The sequence below is a fragment of the Apteryx mantelli genome, chromosome 29, assembly GCF_036417845.1.
Source record: "Apteryx mantelli isolate bAptMan1 chromosome 29, bAptMan1.hap1, whole genome shotgun sequence".
Lineage (NCBI taxonomy): Eukaryota > Metazoa > Chordata > Aves > Apterygiformes > Apterygidae > Apteryx > Apteryx mantelli.
The window spans coordinates 4799061-4815927 of record NC_090006.1 but is presented as its reverse complement, the minus strand read 5'-3'; the positions used below and the strand labels follow the sequence as shown (position 1 = coordinate 4815927).

Here is a 16867-nt window from a genome sequence, read left to right as displayed (position 1 = left end):
CCAGCAGCAGGGGCAGCCAGTTGGGACACGGCGGCGGCTGCTGCTGCCACGCCATGGGAGCCACGGTAATGCGGCAAAAGGCCAAGACACGGCCCCAGGCCCCTGGGCTCACAGCACCCCCGCAGCCACAGCCCTCCTGCCCCAGCCCGGATCGAGCGCCGCGTCCTCCCCTTGCATCCCACCCACCCCCCTGCTCACCTTCCCTGCGCCAGCCCCACGCACGGCCCCAGCTCCCAGGAAAGGGGCGCAGCACCGAAGCAATTCCCACTTCTGAAAGTCTGAAATAAGATTTATTGTCCATGTACAAAACATTAAGAGCCGCGTGGTGCTGGGCAGGGCACGGGCAGGCACTGTCGCTGTGCTTTCAAGTAAGGAGGACGCAGGGCGGCCTGCAGCCGCAGGCACGGCCAGGGCAGCACAGGAAGGCACCTGCGGCTCAGGGCGATTGGCACCGGCTGCGTCTTTGGCTTCACAGAGGACGGATGGGACAAGGCACATCTCTCCGGAGGAGAGGGGACACAGGGAGTAAGGCAATGCGGTGTCAGGAGAGCAGGGCCCCGAAGGGACGCCGGGCCAAGGATGCGGCTTCCCAGCAGAGCCCTTAGTGTTCACCAGGGCAGAGAGGAGAGCGTGAGGGCCCAGGACCCCGCGCGGCGTCGCTCCCCGCGGGCTCTGCCAGGCCGGGGAAAGGCAGCCTGCTCCCACGGTGCACGAGCCAGCCCAGGGCGCAGCGGGAGAGGCACCGGTGCTGACCTGCAGCAGCGATGCTCAGGGAGGGCCACGGCTGGGAACGGCATCGGGGCCATGTCAGGGTCAGAAGGGTTCAGGACAGACCTGCCCTCCCTCTGCAAAGCAGCTGGGCTCAATTAGCAGCCAGGTAGCTCCCTGGGATGTACAGGGCAGCCAGGAAGAGGCAAAGGGCAAACAACAAGATATTTTCAGTGTAAAGCGGCAGGGAAGCCCCTTCCCTGGCCGCCCAGCGTGAGGCACACGGGAGGGAGCAGCCGCAGGGCCGAGGACACACAAACCGTGGCTCCCTCCTTGTGCTGCAGCAGCAAACTCAGGTTAAGACTCCTGGCAAAGGGCCTCCTTGAGGGCACTAACTGTCCTGGTCCTGCTGAGCTGCCTTCCTCCTGATCCGGGCACGCACCAGGCGGGAAGAGCCCTGCATGGGGAGAGAGAGGGGCTCACGTCCCACTCGACATCGGGGTGGCCCCACACCGGCAGTCCTGCACCCCTCAGCCATTACCTCTTTGCCCTGCGGCTTCTTCTTCACCACGCGCAGGCTCTGGCTCCTGGAGAGCGGCTTGGGGTCCCTGCCGTGGGACGCAGCCTTGGGTGAGACTGGCGAGTCCGACCAGCACTCCTCATCATCCGTGTCGCTCTCGCACTGCCGGGCGGTCACAGCTGCTCGGTAGCCTGCGGGACAGGGGTCACGCAACAGCTCCTGGCACAGCAGCCCCTGCCCTGGGGCCATAACTGCCCCTACCCCTCCCCATGGGGCCTCGCTCAAGCCTCCTGCTGCCCTGAGCCAGGTCAGAGCGTGCCAGGGACAGGCTCCCCGGGAGCACACCAATTCCAGCCCCTCGCGGCTGCCCCTCTTGCTCACCCAGCGGCTGGCCCTGGTCCTCTGGCTCCTCCAGGTACAGGGGGTCCCGGTAATGCACGGGGGCCTCGTCTGGGATGGATCGCAGGTCCTGCATGCTGAAGCTGCGGAGCCGCCCGGCCAGTGCGCCCTGGCTCTGTCCGGGGAGAAGAGACAGTGCAGGAGGCACAGAAAGGACGGAAGGAAGCCACAGGGACACCGGGCAGACCCAAGGCACTGGGGTGCCTGCACGCAGGATTGGGTGCCAACAGCCCAGGGCGATGCAGTCCCGCGGGACAGGGCTCTGCGCCCGCAGACTCCTCCCAGGGGTCGGCCGGGACCCGATGCCGGCCCAGCCCCAGGCACCGAGGTTTCCCGCAGGCGGCCCCTGGGTAGGTCGCCGCTCGCCTGCCGCACTGGGGCAGAGGTGGCGGGGAGTGTGCGGGAAGCCAGGCTGGCGCAGCCGGGAGAACAGGAAAGGCGAGCAGAAGCACGGCCTTGAACGACACGGGGCAGCAATTTCCTGCTGGAATCCCCGGAGCTGAAGCACCTACAGAAAACCAGAGCAGCCTCCGCCCCCACAGCACGGCCCAGTCCCGGCTCAGCCCCGTGCACCCGGTCCCAGCTCAGCCCCACGCGCCCGGTACCTTGGCTGCCGCCTGGACCGCGGCCGTGGCTGCTATGTTGAGGCCCTTCTTGCCAAAGCGCACCATGGTCTCGTAGCTGCGCTCCCTGACTCGGATGATGTACGTGTCGATCTCCTGCCAGGACAACCGCCGCGGCACTCAGCACGCACAGCCTCAGGGAGGAATTCGGCCCCACGACCCGCCCCCAGCCCTGCCCCACGGCCTCGCAGCCGGCTCACCCAGCACACTGCTCTGAGCCAGGGGTCCTGCCCGGTGAGCCGAGCTCCTTGCCGCCCCCCAGCCCTCCCCCCAGGGCGTGCAGGGCCCAGGAGAGCCAGGCACCCGTTACCTGCTCTTTGCGGGACAGCGTGGGGTGCACGATTTTGCGGTACAGCAGGCTGGCCCCTCTAGTGTAGGGGGAGAGGAGCCAGATGACGAAGGCCATCTTGATCTCGTAGTAGAAGGGAAACCTGCCAGAGAGGGGGAGGACACAGAGGTGAGAAGGTGCCGGGGGCTCCAAGGGCACCTGCTGCTCTCACCCCAGGGTGATGGTGCCTCTCACTCTAGCATCAGGCCTGGAGACCCGGCAGCAGGCTGGGGGGGCTGGCACAGACCCAGGCACTGGGCAGGCAGTGGGGTGAGCCTGTGCTTCTCTCCTAGCACGCAGAAGGAAGGCAGCCGCCTCCCCCACGGCATGGGTGCTCCCAGGACACAGGGATCCTTCCAGACCCGCTCCCACCACCCTCCAGAGCACCAGTGCTGCAGTGACCACACACACCAAGCTTACCAGGAAATAAATATGTCAGTGAAGGTCTCCGTGGCCATGAAGATCGCAAACACTATCCAGTACATCATCCAGCGCACCTGCGGGGAAGCGGGCAGGCCCATCACCCAGGGGCTGGGGCACAGGGCAGGGAAGGAGCAGAGGGCTCCAGCTGCGCAGGCACCACGTCCCTCATACTCACATATTCCCGGATGTTTTTGGTCTTCACAGCCTTGTAGGAAGCATAGGCAGGATACAGCATGCCGAAGACCAGCCTGTAACGGAGGGAGGGCGTGAGGCATGCGGGCCACCACATGTAGAGCAGCACCAGCAGGGAGTAGCACACCTGCTTGCCCCATCTCCGCAGCTTGCCCTTGATCCTCTCCAGCACCATGCTGGCCAGCGGGTCGGCCCTCAGAGTCGCGGGGAGAAGGGACGGCGCCAGCGTGGAGCCACGGTGCGGAGCCGGCCGGTGGCCCGCCAGCATGCCGTCGCCCCCGCGAGCTTGCCTCCGCGGGGACCGGCCCAACCTGTCGAAGCAGCAGCACCGGCGCGGCAGGAGCCGCGGCGCAGGCTCAGCTCCCGTTCAGCTGGAGGCAGCGTGCAGGCAACAGCCCTCCAAGCCTCCAGCTTGCCAGGAGAGGCTCAGCTCCCTCTAAAGGCAGCATCAGCCCCACGGGCACTGTCAGTGCCAGAGCAGCAAACTGGCATGGCCAAACACAGCTAATCTTCCTCCTGCACACGGTGCCCATCTGTCCCTGGGGCACATCCCCTCCCGGGGACGGATGCCACCTGTAAACATGCTCCACGTGGCCAGGTGACTCAGCCGCTCCCGCCCTGGTGGCGGGCAGGTACAGGGAAGTCACCAAACTGCTGCACAGCCTCACACGGGCAGAAGGGGCTGCGCCAGGTCCAGGGTCTCCCCCAGACCCTGCTTTGGAGGACACCAGAGGTGCCCCCACCAATCTCCAAGCCTGTGCGCCCACCCACCCTGCTGCCCAGCCTGGGGGCTGCAGGGACTCCCTCTCCCCACGGGGGACTCCTCCAGCACGCTCGGCCTCCTGATGCTGAGTCCAGCTGGCCACAGCTCTTTCGGCTCTTCCCGCAGAGCCGGGGACTCGCCAGGGGAGCAAACAGTCCTGGAGAGTTACAGCCACTAGCCAGCAACGCTGCCGGGCAGAGACCTGCTAGGCTCCGCGAGGCCCTGGCCAGGCTAGCTCTCCTCCCGGATGGGCAGGCAGCAGCGCCCTAAACCCGAGGACTCAGGATACTTTTAGGACATTTTTCCATTTCTAAAAGGTCCCCGGGTTGCCCCCAGGCAAACACAGCCTGGGCCCTCCGCCAGCAGCTCTCTCCACGCCAACTCCTTCCATGCCCAGCTGCAGGCTGGATCGAAGCGGTCCAGCCGGCCAGAGGGCAGACATCTGCGCAAGTCCCCAGCTGACCTCTGCGTGCCAAGGTCTGCCCCGACACGCAAGGCCCGGGACAGCCTCCCAGAGCGTGCCCACGGCTCCGTTCGCTTGCCCACAGGGCTCTCATAGGCAACATAGAGGCAATGAGAGCTGCTTCCCTCCCAAAACCACCACTGCTTGGATCCATCCACCGAGGATGGGACGCCACCCCATGCCAGCCAGCCCTGTGCCCGCATCTCGGTACACCACAGCCCATTTATCTCTGGGCCAGAGGCAGCAGCACGTGCTGAAGCTCGCAGTCCCCAGGAAGCTGCCGGGAGGCTACACGTCTGGGCTCACGTGGAGCCGGCAGCCGGGGAGCAGTGCTGGGTGCTCCTGGGGCACCCGCCAGCCGGGATGAACAAGCGTGCCACTGCCTGCAGATGAGCAGGCAAGGCCTGCCCAGAGCCAAGGGGAGCCATCCTGCCAGGAAAGAGAGGGAAGCCACAACACAGCAGGAATCCGGCTCTTATTTTTCAACCCAGGGCACTGAGGGGAACCGTGGCCACGTGCCAGCGCGGGTTACTTCTGCCAAGGGTGGCAGAGACCATATGGGCCAGCCCCAGCCAGGTTCCCGTGAAAAGCACCATGCTGAAGACACCGCTCAGCTGTCACTTCTAATCTAAATATTTAGCAAAGCAGAAGAGATCCAGAGGAAAGAGTTCTTCAAAACACAGGCCTGCCCTTTAGCATCTCCACCGGTGAGTCAGCTCAGACCCCCCGCCCCGGCCAAGTCCCTCTGCAGTGTGACAGTCACAAGGCTCTGACAGCCAAGCCAAAGTCCTAACGGCTACCTGGGCCGGACCACGCTGCTCCTCTGCTTCCCTCCCCGCTGCAGCGGGCTGGTCAACTGTTACGCCAACAGTTAAACAGTCCCGGGCTGGAGCTCTTAAGCACACAGTTTCTAAACGTTATCTACCATAAGCTAGACCCCAAAAGCACAGCCCAGGGCTGGTCCCACTTTGCACCCGTTAGGCCACACGTGTTCCCGCAGGCCTGGCGGAGCGGAGCCGGTATCCGTGCTGGGTGCTGCACCGGCCAGGGCAGAGCTCTTCCCGCAAAACCCCGGCAGCCAGGAGGCGCAGAGCAGCAGCGAGAGCCGCGGGGGGACGAAGCGTGCTGCCCGCGATCAGGGAGCCGAACGCAGCCGGGAATCGCCCGCGGGGACGAGAAACCGATCCCAGGGGCCGCCAGCAACCGGGGGCCCCGGACACCGGCGGCACGGAGCCCCGGGGCGGCCCTCGCTCGCGGCGGCGGCGGCAGGCGAGGCTGCGGGGCCGGGGGGGGGGGGGGCCTCCGCCCGCTCCCTGTACTTGTATGGGCATGGCGGCGGCGGCGGCGGCCGTCGGGGCCTCCCCCCCGCCCGGCCCGGGAGAGCCCCTCCCCGGCCCCCCCCCCCGCCCCGCGCGGCCCGGGAGAGCCCCCCCCCCCCCGCCCCGGGGCCAGCCCTACTCACACAACCACGCGGCTGAGTATCCAGGACACCATGGTGCCGGCGGAGGGGGCTCCTGCCCCGCTGCCTCCAGCGGCTGCCGGAGCCCCCCGCCACCGGGCGGAGACGGGCGGCACGGAGCGCCCGGGGCCCTCCCTCCCCGCGGGAGGGGGGCGGCACAGCCGGGGCGCTGCGGGGGGGCCGGCGCACGGCCCCGAGCCCCGCGAAGGTGTGTGTGTGTGTGGGGGGGGAAGCGGCGGGGCAGCCCCCGGGCCGCGCCGGGGCCGCTGCGGCTCCGCAGCGCCGGGACCCCCCGGACCCCCCGCGGCGGCGGCGGCGGCGGCCGGAAGCGAATGTAACAACTTGAATGTTGCAACGTTCCAGCGCCGCCCCGCCCCCCCGCGGGCCGCGCATGCGCCCCAACGGCCCGGGGGGGGGCCCGCGCCGCCGCTCTTAAAAGGGCCACGCCGGCCCTTAAAAGGGCCACGCCGGCGACCTCTTAAAAGGGTCACGCCCCGCGAGACGAGCGGTGGGGCCAGGCTGCCCCTGCCCCTGCCCCTGCCCCTGCCCCTGCCCCTGCCCCTGCCCCTGCCCCTGCCCCTGCCCCTGCCCCTGCCCCTGCCCCTGCCCCTGCCCCTGCCCCTGCCCGTGGAAATGGCTGCTTTCTCAGCTTCAAAGCAAGCAAGCGTCCGAGAAAGGCAGGGGAGGACCCAGATGCCCCGCGGGTGATCTGCCTTGGGGGGGGGCTTCTTGTTGTAATAAAGCATGTTTTGGTGGGTGTTTTCACGACACTCAGGCAGGGGGCATGCCCCACGGCATGTGCACGCTGCAGGGCTGCGGTGCGCATGGGCTTGCACAGCCTGCCAGGGTAATGGGGTCAAAAGAGCCGGGCCCGGCCTCAAGGGATTCCAGGACTCCGGGAGCCGGGGGCTTGGGGTGGAGATAAGGGTGTTGTCGGGTCACGTCAAGGAAGTCAGGCCGGGAGCAGATGTGGCCGTGCAGGCACCGCCCTGACGTGCTGATTCAGTGGTGTTTAACCTCGGCCGCCTCCATATCAGGTGCCAGTGAAATCCACTCCCTGGTGCTCTGCAGCTTGGCTTGCGTGTGCACTCAGCCTTAAGCAATGACTCAAGTGTGTTGCTAGGCCGGGGCCAGGACTCCGGAGCAGGCGCGGATCATTGCAAGATGCTCTGGAGAAAACAGAAGCTCTTCCCCCTCCCTTGTGACTGGAGCAGGACTCCGGGTCCTTGCTGTTAAACCTGACATCACTGCCTTGTGCCACCTTCCCCTCAGCCCTGCGCCCCCAGCTGTGACCCGGGGGGCCTGGGCCGCCCCGACCCCTCTCCATGGCTGCTCTGGGTGTCCCAGGACACCTCTCCAGCTGCTCTCCCACACTTCTCAGCCTGCCGCCCTCCCTGCTTTAAAATCTTCCTGCTCCTGGTGGGGAAACTGAGGCAGAATGCCCTGCTACGGCACCTGGACTAGATGCTCTTCCCTGCCTGGCGCTGAGGGCCCTTCGCAAAGGCCCACTACGCCCTGGGGTGCGGGTTGCCTTTGAGAGGCTCTTTATTTGTGTGCTTAATTGGTGGCTTTTCACATGCATATTTATACCCCTGTGGGACTCGGAAATTGCTCCCCGGAAAACCTGCCTGGTGGCTGAACAGGCCGGATGGTGCAGCCCCAGGGAGGCAGCCTGCTCCCTGCTCTCCCCTCCGACGCCTGCTGCTGCTCCCACGCGCCCCACGGCACCCCGGAGCCGCCTTGCCCGGCACCCTTCCCCGGGACGTCGAGCAGCCACGGCACAGCTCCGGGGACGCCTCGCTGGCGGCTCCAGCACACGCGGGAGAGAGCAGAGCACCCTTGGTGTAAGGAAAAGGCTTAGAGCAGGGGGGGAGCGCGGCCCCGGCGCCACGCTGGGGGAGCCTGGCACCGGTCGCTGCCCCCCCCCCAGCCCCTGACTCCCATCCCACCTCCTGTCCCCCAGCCCCATCTGGCTCCTGCCCCCCACGAAGCAACACGCGAGGCCTGGAGGACCCTAAAAGAGTGGGGTGTCCCCTCCCGGGCTCAGCTGGGCGCGGGGAAGCTGGGCTCTCGGACCGAGACGCCCGGGCGAGGGGACGCCAGCCCCCCCTCGGAGGCAGAGGCGCTGCCCGGCCCCTCGCGCGGCGGCTGTCGGCAGACGCGGCGGGGAGTCACAGTGTGTTTATTGTGGGGAGAGTTTCTGCCGGGTGCGTACACCTCGGCTGCGGGGGGCACGCAAACGCCTGCCCGGGGTGGGGGGGGGCGGGGGGGGGGGGAGCTGCTGCACATGCAGGGAGAGGGGCCGGGAGCAGGGCGGCCGGGCCAAGCCCCGTTCGTGGAGATGGCGGCACTGCCTTGGAGCATCCTGCCAGCCTGGAGCATCCCACCGGCCTGGGAGCATCCCGCCAGCCTCGAGCATCCTGCCGGCCTGGGAGCATCCCGCCGGCCTGGGAGCATCCCGCCAGCCTGGGAGCATCCTGCTGGCCTGGGAGCATCCCGCCGGCCTGGGAGCATCCCGCCAGCCTCGGCGCCCGGCCCCTCGCCCCCCAGCCGTGCCCCCAGACCGACCGCAGCAGCCTGCCGCAAGCCTCCGGCTCCTGCCCAGGGCCGGGGTGGGCAGAGCCGCGGGCACCCGCTCCTCCCCGCCGGCCCTGCCAACGCCGCAGTGCCCCGAGGGCATCGGGGTGCAGAGCGAGGGCTGACCCGGCCCCGTCCTCCGGTGTCCCACGGGCTCCCGGATGGGGTGGGCCTGGGCGAGGTGAATGGGGGACCTGGGAATACCGCAGGGTCGTTGTCCCTCCTGGGGAAACTGAGGCCCGTGGCTTCCCCTCCCTCCCGCAGCCAGGCTTGGGGCTCGCCTCTGCCCCGCGGTGACGCAGAGGGGCAGGCGGTTTAGGCGGGTGACTACAGGGGCCAGGAGGGGTGTAGGAACAGGCGGCGGGCGCTCGCACTGGGCAGAGTCTATGGCAGGCAGGTAGGAAGGGGCTGGCGGACGCATGCGCAGCCTCGGGTCCCGCGCGGCCGCAGGGCCGGGCAGGGGAGGCGGCGGCAGCAGGTCTCCGGAGGAAGGGGCCAGGGCCAGTGCCCGTGTGAGAGCCAGGAGAGAGTCCCGGCGCGGCAGCGTGGGGCCCCCAGGCCTCCCTTCCCTCTACAGGCTGAGGTCCACCACCACGTGCCGGTAGACCAGCGTGTTGGCCTTGAAGCTGGGAGCCAGCAGGAGCTGCACGTCGGCGGCGGGCACGTAGCGGAAAGCCCGGGGCGCCTGCACCGACAGCTCCTGAAACTTGACGAACTTCTGCTTCTCCTCTTCCCACAGGTAGACATGGGTGAAGGAGAAGTCACTGCCCAGGGCCATGTACTGGCGCTGCTCCACGGAGAAGGGCTGCATCACCATGGAGCCGCGGGAGGGGAGCGTCTGGAGCTCGATGAAGCGCGGCCCTTCCCAGCGCACCACCTTGGAGTCGCCGATGTAGCGGCTGAGGCAGAGGAAATGGTCCCTCTTGACCTTGAAGTGCTTGACCATCTGGACGTCCAGCATCTCGCCCACCTCGCCCTGGGGGGTGAACTGCTTCTGCGAGCGGTTCCACTGGTAGATGACGGGCGCTTGGGAGCTGCTGGAGATGATGAGCCGGGGCTTGCCCTCGTTCTCCACGTACTCCACGTCGGTGTCGCGGTGCCAGGCGTGCAGGGCCTGGTGGGAGTAGAAGCCGTTCTGGCTGAGGCGGTAGAGGCTGGTGGAGCCCGCCTTGGAGCTGTCTGCGATGACGAAGTACCAGTCGCCCTCGATCTGGAAGGCCTCGATGTCGTTGGGCTTGCGGGTCTTCTGGCTGTCGATGTCTTGGATCTTGATGAACTTGTCCACGGTGGTGTCCCAGCGGTAGATGTAGGAGCCCCCGAAGAGCTGCGCCACCACCACGTACAGCTGGCCCTGGGCCACGATGGGCTTGCAGTGCACCGCCGAGTGAGCTGCGAGGCGGGGGGACGTCACGCGCGGGGGCCGTGCCCTTCCCGAATCGCTGGGGACGGGGACCCGCGCCCGCAGAGCGCAACCGGGGAAGGGAGCTCCCGGCGAGCCCCCGGCCGCCTTACCGGGGATGCGGTCGAAGTCGCGCAGCTTGCGCTCCACGTAGTCCCACTTGAGGATGGTGCAGCTGCTGGTGCTGGGCTGGGCCAGGGCCAGGTAGAGGTCGCTGGCGTAGGTGAAGGGCTCAGCCGACACCGACTGGAAGGGCAGCACCTGGTGCACCACGAAGTCTGGGGGGGGAGAGGTGGGCGTGAGGGCCCGGGCGCCCCCGGGTGCCGGCGACGCGCCGGCCCGCGGCCCCTTACCCGTGGTGATGCACTCGAAGTCGCCGAGCGCCAGGTCGCGGATCCGCTGGCCCTGGTGCTGCCCGGGGCTGCTGCAGAAGACGGCGGGGACCGTGGTGTTGGTGCTCTCCATCCACTCCACCAGCCACTTGATCTTGCAGTCGCAGGCCAGCGCGTTGCCCCGGAGGTCCCTGGCGGGGGGGCACGCGAGACGGCGCGGCGTCACCCCCCGCCCCTGCCCGGCACCCCGGAGCAGCCCCGAGCGAGCGGAGCAGCGTGCCTGAACCCCGAGCCGGGGCCGTTCAAGGATGCCCCGAGCCAGGGCCGAGCCACGGGGGAGAGGGAAGCGGGGGCCGGTGGCCGCCAGCCCGGGGAGGGGAGCGCGGGGGCTGAGCCCAGCCCAGCCGCGAGGGCTTCGTGCCCCTTCACCCTCCCAGCGCGGTGCCCCGCCGTGCCCAGTGCCGGCCCTGGCGCCGTCGGAGGCGCCGGGCTCGGGGGCCTTACAGGTCGCTCAGGATGTCCAGCGGCTTGAAGAGGTCCCTGGGCAGCGACTGCAGGTTGTTGTTGGCCAGAGACCTAGGGGAGACGAGAGGGGCCGTGGCGGAGAGCCACCCCGGCTGCGACGGGGCACGCGCCTGCAAAGCGGGGCCGGGCCGGGCAGAGCCGTCCCCGGGGGGCGCGGGACCCCCCGCTACTCACAGGTGGGTCAGGGACTTGAGCCCGCGGAAGGTGCCCTTGGACAGCGCCTGGATGTCGTTGTTCTCGATGAACCTGGGGGCGGGAGGAGATGCTGGCATGGGCGCCCCGGCCCTCGGTGTCCCCGGCGTGCGGGGTGCCGCGGGGCCGAGCAGCCCTGCCGGGCGCTGGCGCCCGTCCCTGCAGCAGCCCCCGCCGCCGCCCGCCCCGCGCCACCCCGGCCCCCAAACCGGCGAGGGCGGCCGGGCACGCACAGGTACTGCAGGTGCGAGAGCCCGGCGAAGGCGTTGTCCCCGATGAGCGTGAGCTTGTTGGAGTTGAGCAGGCTGCAAAGAGAAGGGGTGAGCCGTCAGCGCCGCGGCCGGCCGGGACACGAGGGGCACAGGGGCACCCGGGGGCGCCCGCGGTGGCGGCCGTGCGGAGACGTACAGGAACTGCAGCGAGGGGATGTGAGCGAAGGCCGCCTCGCGGATCTCCGTGAAGGCTGCGTTCACCATGGTCCTGCGGGCGAGACGAGACCTCAGGGCTGCAGGGCTGGGGGGAGGCCATCCTTGCCCTTCATGCCGTCCCCACGGCTCGCTGCCGTGCTGGCCACCGGAGCGCAGGCAGGCTATTTTGGGAGAGGATGCCGCGCGGGGCAGGACGCGGTGTGCAGCCCGTGGGAGAAGGGCTCCGCTCTGCGCCTGCCCGAGCGATCCTGCGTTCCGGGGCTGGCACGGCAGGGATGAGGCGTTTGGACCCGCACCAGGCCACACGGTCTGGCACGGGGACCTGCACACACCCCACGGGTGCCTGGGACCTGCGGCAGCGCTGCTAAAACCCCCAGCAGCAGGTACCCACCCAGCACGAGCACACGGATGTCGGGGTGCACACGCATCCCTGGACGCAGCAGGCAAACCCTGCTCCTGGGCTGCAGCACGTCTGCAGCCCGAGTGCACACGCATGCACACACGCATGCACACACAGGCGCACGCACCCGTGCCTGCACACACACATGCGCACACACATGCACACATGCATGTATGCACACATATGTGCACACACATACATGCACACGCAGCCATACACACACATCTGCACACACACACACACACACATACACAATCTTACTCCGCTGTGCCACCATGTCCCCAGGGACTGTGCATTGGTGCCTTGTCCCCTTGGGGTGCCGGTCCCCAAGGTCACGGCAGCCGGGTGGTGCGGCACAGGCAGGCTGCAGCCCTGCTCCATCCATCGCTGATGGATGGCTGCAGGAGGAAGGAGGTCCGCCACTGCTGCAGGACAGCCGGACAGGGGGGCACGAGCCTGGGGCGTCCCCACCCCGCTCGGAGGTCTCCTCCCTGCAGCAGTTCCCGCACACTGCCTGCACCCCATGGCGCCCACAGCGTGCCCCCACCGCGACACGAAGGACCGGGCTGTCCCTGTCACCCCAGGGCCGCCTGCGGGCCCTGCACCCCCAGGGACGTGACCTGCTCCTCGTCCCCATCCCTGTCCCTGTCACACCGGGGTACTCACAGCGAGATGACCTCGGGGGGCAGGTTCCTGGGGATGGCCTTGGAGTCCACGCAGAAGGCTGTGTCGCGGGTGCAGGAGCAGCTCGGGGGGCAAGGGGGCGGCCGGGGGGGCCGCCGGCCCCCCGCGGGCAGCCAGAGGCAGGCCAAGGCTAGCAGCAAGAGGAAAGCACAGCCTGGGCCCCTGGGCGCCCGCGTGCCCCGGCGCAGCCCCATCGCGCTGGCCGAGCCCTCCTCTGCCCCCCTCTCGGCCCGGCGGATCGTGCTGTGCGGTCCTGCCCCGCAGGCAGCCCAGCAGCCGCAGCGGAGCCCTTTCCCCTGCCCTTGCCCCGGAGCCGTTAGCATTCAGGGGCAGCGGCGGTGGCGGCGGAGGCTGCCGGCGACCGACCCGCTGCTCTGCAGAGCACCATGCCGCTGCGCTGCGGGGAGGAGGGACGGAGGGAGGGAGCGAGCGAGCGAGGGAGGGATGCGGCTGAGTGACAGCGCGGGCATCCGTGCCTGGGCCTGGGGGACGCGTGTCCCGCCAGCGTGCAGGCGTGTGGACACGGGGGTGCGGGCCGAGGGGCGGCCGCAGGCCGTGGGGCGGGCGCCGGGGCTGGGGGGGCTCGGGCAGGGGCCGGCCGCGGCGTGGGCACGGCCAGGGTTTTGCGGGGGTGACGACACCCCGGCTCTCCCGCCCCGGCCTTGCTTGCAGCGTGCCGGCGCGGCGCTGAGCTCATCGCTGGCGGGTGGCGGGAGGCGCTGGGCGCCCGGCCCCGTCCCAGGCACCGCGCTCGCGGCCAACAAAGCGCCCAGCCAGCTCCGCAGAGCCCTTCCTCCGCCTGCGCGCGCGCCCGGGGGGGCCTCCAGCTGCCAAGGGTGCCGGCTCCGCCAGGCAAGGCAGGAACGAGCTCCGGGAGCTGACGGCAGCAGGACTGGCCCTGGGGCTAGGCGCGCACGTCCCCTCAGCTCCGAAGCGGCGACGCCGCTGCTCCCGGGGCACGTTGCTCTCCCCGGCGCAGCGACGCGGGCGGCTGGTCCTCGCCCCCCGCAGCCCTGCGCGGAGGGGCTGGCTTTGAAGGTGCCAAGCGGTGGCCGAGTGCCAGGCGACGGAGGCAACCTGGCGCGGTGGGGCGGGCGGTAGCGCTCTGCCCTCCCGCTGTTTGCCTTGGCCCCCGCACGGCCGGCTGAGTGCCTGGAGAAGAGCCCTTGGAGGCTTTCGTCCCCCATCCAGCTCTTGGCCCGGCTTGGCAAACAGAGCATGAGTGGCACCTTGGCAGCCGGGGCTTCCCAAGCCTCCTCCCTGCTCCACTGCCTCTATAAATCCCTCGGCTCTGGCTGGCGGAAGGACAGGACCCGCGAGCAAGGACGAGATGGACGGCAGCTCCAAAGAGGCGCTGATGGAGGAGGCCCCTCCGGTAAGGAGCATCCGTGCCCCAGCCCATCCGCCCGGGGAGCCGGTGCGGGGCTGAGCGTGGGCTCGGGGCTGCTTTCTCCAGTCACACATCCACCTGGCTGACCCGCGGCTCACGCCGGGGCTCCCCTCTCTCCCCAGAGGTACACGGCGTCCCCCCGCCTGCCCTGCATCCCCCACCAGCTCAAGTGCCTCCTCATCGTGGTGGTGGTGGTGGTGCTCCTCGTGGTGGTCGTCGTGGGCTTCCTCCTGCTGGGGCTGCACATCACCGAGACGCACGCCGAAACGGTGAGGCCCCGCCGGGCGGGCGCCGGGAGGGCATGGCGCCGCCGGGAGCGGAGGGGATGAGCCGAAACTCAGCTGGGGGCAAGGACGGTTGGTGGCACCATCATCGGCTGCAGGCACTTTGCCGGGACGGGGTTTAGACCCAGCACAGCTGTTGCACCGGGTGCTTTCGCAGCAACGCTGCGTGCCCCAGGCTCGGAGGAGCTCCCTTCCCTGCCTGCGACGTGCTCTGCCCCGGCTGGCCCCTGCCCTGCTCCTCTGCCCTGAGCCTCCCTCCGCCCCGCAGGTTTTGCGAATGACCATCCAAAGCCTGGATGGAGAAGGGTCCCCCCAGCAGCTCGCCATGAGCAAGAAAGAAAGGACCGGGACGTTCGCCGTGAAGGATGGGCTGAACTCCTCCGCCATGGTCGTCTACGACTACAGCAAGGTGCGCGGCGAAGAGCTCGGCAGGGCGGAGGGGACAAGGCATCGACGAGAGCTCGGTGGGGTGGAGGGGACGGGGCATCCCGGGAGAGCCGAGCGGTGCAATGGGATGGGACAGGATGGGACAAGGCGGGTGGCCGCAGCGGGCAGGGGCTGCTGCCCTGGGGCCAAGCCAACGCGGGTCTGTCTGCAAACAGCTGCTGATCAGCTACAGATCCTGGCTGCACCAAGCCTGCTACGTCACCCACATGGACAAGGATAATATCCAGGGGCTGGATGCCATCACCGCGGCCTTCCGGCGTCGGCAGGTGAGTGCTCAGCTGGGGTAACGTGGCCAAAACTAAACGCAGCTCAGCAGGAGCCCGGCAGACACCTCAGCCCAGGTGCTATCAGGACACAAGGGCAGGGCAGGCTCAGCGCGACGGGGCGAGGGTGGCGGGGCGAGGGGGGACCTCTCCTGCGCCCGGGGTGACGTGCAGTGGTGCTGGGCTTGCAGCAGCGCTGCGGTGGGCGAGGGTGGCAGCCCCTGGTTTCTCTCTCCTGCAGGCTGAAAGGAAGGAGGCCGGGGCCGCCGCCGAGCCCCTGGCCGATCGCTCCATCCTGGGTACCACCGTCAACATCCTCTGCAGCACCGTCCCCGTCTACTGGGCCTAGCCCAGGCGGGTGAGCCGGCAGCGAGGGCCGCGTGCGAGCCGGGTCCCATCGCCTGCCGGGAGACCCTTCCCTCACCCCGGGTCTCCAGCTGCCCCTCGTGGACGTTGCCGGCATGTAGAGTCCGTTCCCACATCCCCAGGCAGCGGGGGTTTGCACCACGGGGCCCCCCAGGGTACACCCGGGCCCTTCTCCCCGCTGCCAAGGGGACAAGACGGACAGACCCCCCCGCCTGGCCCCGGCCGGGGTGCCTTTGCCACCGCCGCAGCTGCAGTGTGCGTTCCCCACTCCCCATGCTTTGCCTTCCAGGTGGGACACCGGCAAGACAGCATGCGGACTTCTCTCCTCCTCCACGGCCCCATCCCGCGCACGGCGGCAGCGGCGCGGCTGGCTCGGCAGGGCCACACGCCCGGCCGCTCTGCCCTTGACAGGCCGCGCTTCGGCACCGCGGGCTTTCCGGCAGCACTTGCAATAAATGAGCGGGTTTTGCTTTGAGTTGCGCGCTTCCGTCTGCAGAGTAAAGTCTCTCCCCCCGCCTCCGAGTGCGGCTCTCTTCCTTCCCCGCTCGCCCCCAACCTGCCCCGCCGCCGTGGCACACCAGGGTCTGGCACGGGTGGATGCATCCGGCGGGTGTGGGGATGGCAGGAGCGTTTCCCAGGCCCGGGGCCGTGGAGCGACCGCGGGGCCGTGTCCCCGCAGAAGCCAGGCCAGGGGCTGAGCGCAGCACGCACGGGGCACCCCACTCCCCTTCCTCCCGGCCCTCCGCACGCCCCAGGCTCCCTGGGCAGCTCCGCTCACCCCTGGCCCTCACACACTCGAGCCCAAAGCATCCTTGGGGTGCACCTCCAAGCACTGCACCGGAAAACTGGGAATCAACAGGGCTGGAAAGGGAAAAAAGACCCTAGGAGGAGAAATGAGGGTGCATGTCTGAGGCCCCCCACCTGGGGTGCAGCAGCACCTTTCCGCAGGCGTCTGACACGGGTCGGTCCCCAGCGGCCACCGCTGCAGGCTGGGGATCGGTCGAGGGGGCCCCAGCTTGGCGAGGAGGGTCGCAGCACCGTGGGGCTGGTGCTCAGGTGGGGAAACACATGCCCCACACATTGGCACGGGCCAGGGCACTCTGCTCCTCGATACCCCCGACGGGGTCCTGACCCCGCGTCACCCCGGCGAGGAGCCCGGCGAGGAGGGTGCGCGCCGCAGAGGAAGGCTCCCACGGCCTCTCCTGCGCGCGGTGTTTGAGAGCAAACAGCCGGGAGCCGCTCGAGGGGATCCTGCGCTCCTCGACACCCTGGGAAAGGAGGCAGTGTGTGCACACACACACACACACACACACACACACACAACCTGCCTGCGAGCGCCTGCAGCCGGGGCTTGGCCCCGGGGTCCGTCCGAGCTGCCTCCTGGCCGTGGCAGCGGGAGCCAGGAGACCAGAGGGGCTGTCGGAGGGGTCCTGACCAAAGCAGGGACTCGTCCCTAAGGAAGCGGAGATGCCGGTTCAGCCCCCCCCCCGAGCACGGCCCTGCGGGAGGCCTCGCCGAGCCCCGCGAGGTTGATCGCCCACGGGGCGCCCAGGGACCCCGCGAGCTGTGCGCCCTGCCCTGCCGAGCCCGGCGCCCAGGGTGACGCGCCGGAGCGGCGATTCGGTGACCCCTCGCTCCCCCGAGTGGATCCACCGCCCCACTCCTGCCCCAGCCTCGCCGTTTCTGGGAAACCTTTGATGTC

General features: G+C 69.2%; 3 protein-coding genes across 7 annotated transcripts; 1 reads left to right on the top strand and 2 right to left on the bottom strand.

Moving 5' to 3' along the window:
* Positions 1-268: 268 nt before the first annotated feature.
* Positions 269-6111, bottom strand: REEP4 (receptor accessory protein 4). 2 transcript variants are annotated; one of them, XM_067312433.1, is made up of 8 exons: positions 5882-6111; positions 3177-3249; positions 2999-3075; positions 2561-2681; positions 2233-2346; positions 1610-1742; positions 1250-1419; positions 269-1165 (listed from the first exon to the last, which is right to left on the bottom strand). In XM_067312433.1, exons 1-8 carry the CDS (start codon positions 5911-5913, stop codon positions 1100-1102), a joined length of 786 nt encoding a protein of 261 aa, XP_067168534.1. In that variant the 5' UTR covers positions 5914-6111; the 3' UTR covers positions 269-1099. The 2 variants fall into 2 exon arrangements, with proteins under 2 accessions (XP_067168534.1, XP_013798932.2); XM_013943478.2 differs by lacking the exon at positions 5882-6111 and having other exon boundaries at positions 3177-4080.
* Positions 6112-8071: 1960 nt separating this feature from the next.
* LGI3 (leucine rich repeat LGI family member 3) lies at positions 8072-12816 on the bottom strand. Of its 3 annotated transcripts, none has more exons than XR_010886522.1 (8): positions 12398-12816; positions 11312-11383; positions 11137-11208; positions 10886-10957; positions 10691-10762; positions 9968-10377; positions 8345-9844; positions 8072-8269 (listed from the first exon to the last, which is right to left on the bottom strand). XR_010886522.1 is itself a non-coding variant. In XM_067312301.1 (8 exons), exons 1-8 carry the CDS (start codon positions 12736-12738, stop codon positions 9027-9029), a joined length of 1782 nt encoding a protein of 593 aa, XP_067168402.1. In that variant the 5' UTR covers positions 12739-12816; the 3' UTR covers positions 8074-9026. The 3 variants fall into 3 exon arrangements, 2 of the variants coding, with proteins under 2 accessions (XP_067168400.1, XP_067168402.1); XM_067312301.1 differs by having other exon boundaries at positions 8074-9844; positions 9968-10132; positions 10208-10377; XM_067312299.1 differs by having other exon boundaries at positions 8073-9844.
* Positions 12817-13093: 277 nt separating this feature from the next.
* LOC106485165 (surfactant protein C) lies at positions 13094-15514 on the top strand. 2 transcript variants are annotated; one of them, XM_067312393.1, is made up of 6 exons: positions 13094-13790; positions 13928-14074; positions 14358-14498; positions 14692-14802; positions 15041-15157; positions 15455-15514. In XM_067312393.1, the coding sequence occupies exons 1-5, from the start codon at positions 13746-13748 to the stop codon at positions 15146-15148; spliced, it is 552 nt and encodes a 183-aa protein (XP_067168494.1). In that variant the 5' UTR covers positions 13094-13745; the 3' UTR covers positions 15149-15157; positions 15455-15514. The 2 variants fall into 2 exon arrangements, with proteins under 2 accessions (XP_067168494.1, XP_067168493.1); XM_067312392.1 differs by lacking the exon at positions 15455-15514 and having other exon boundaries at positions 15041-15446.
* The last annotated feature ends 1353 nt before the right edge of the window (positions 15515-16867 follow it).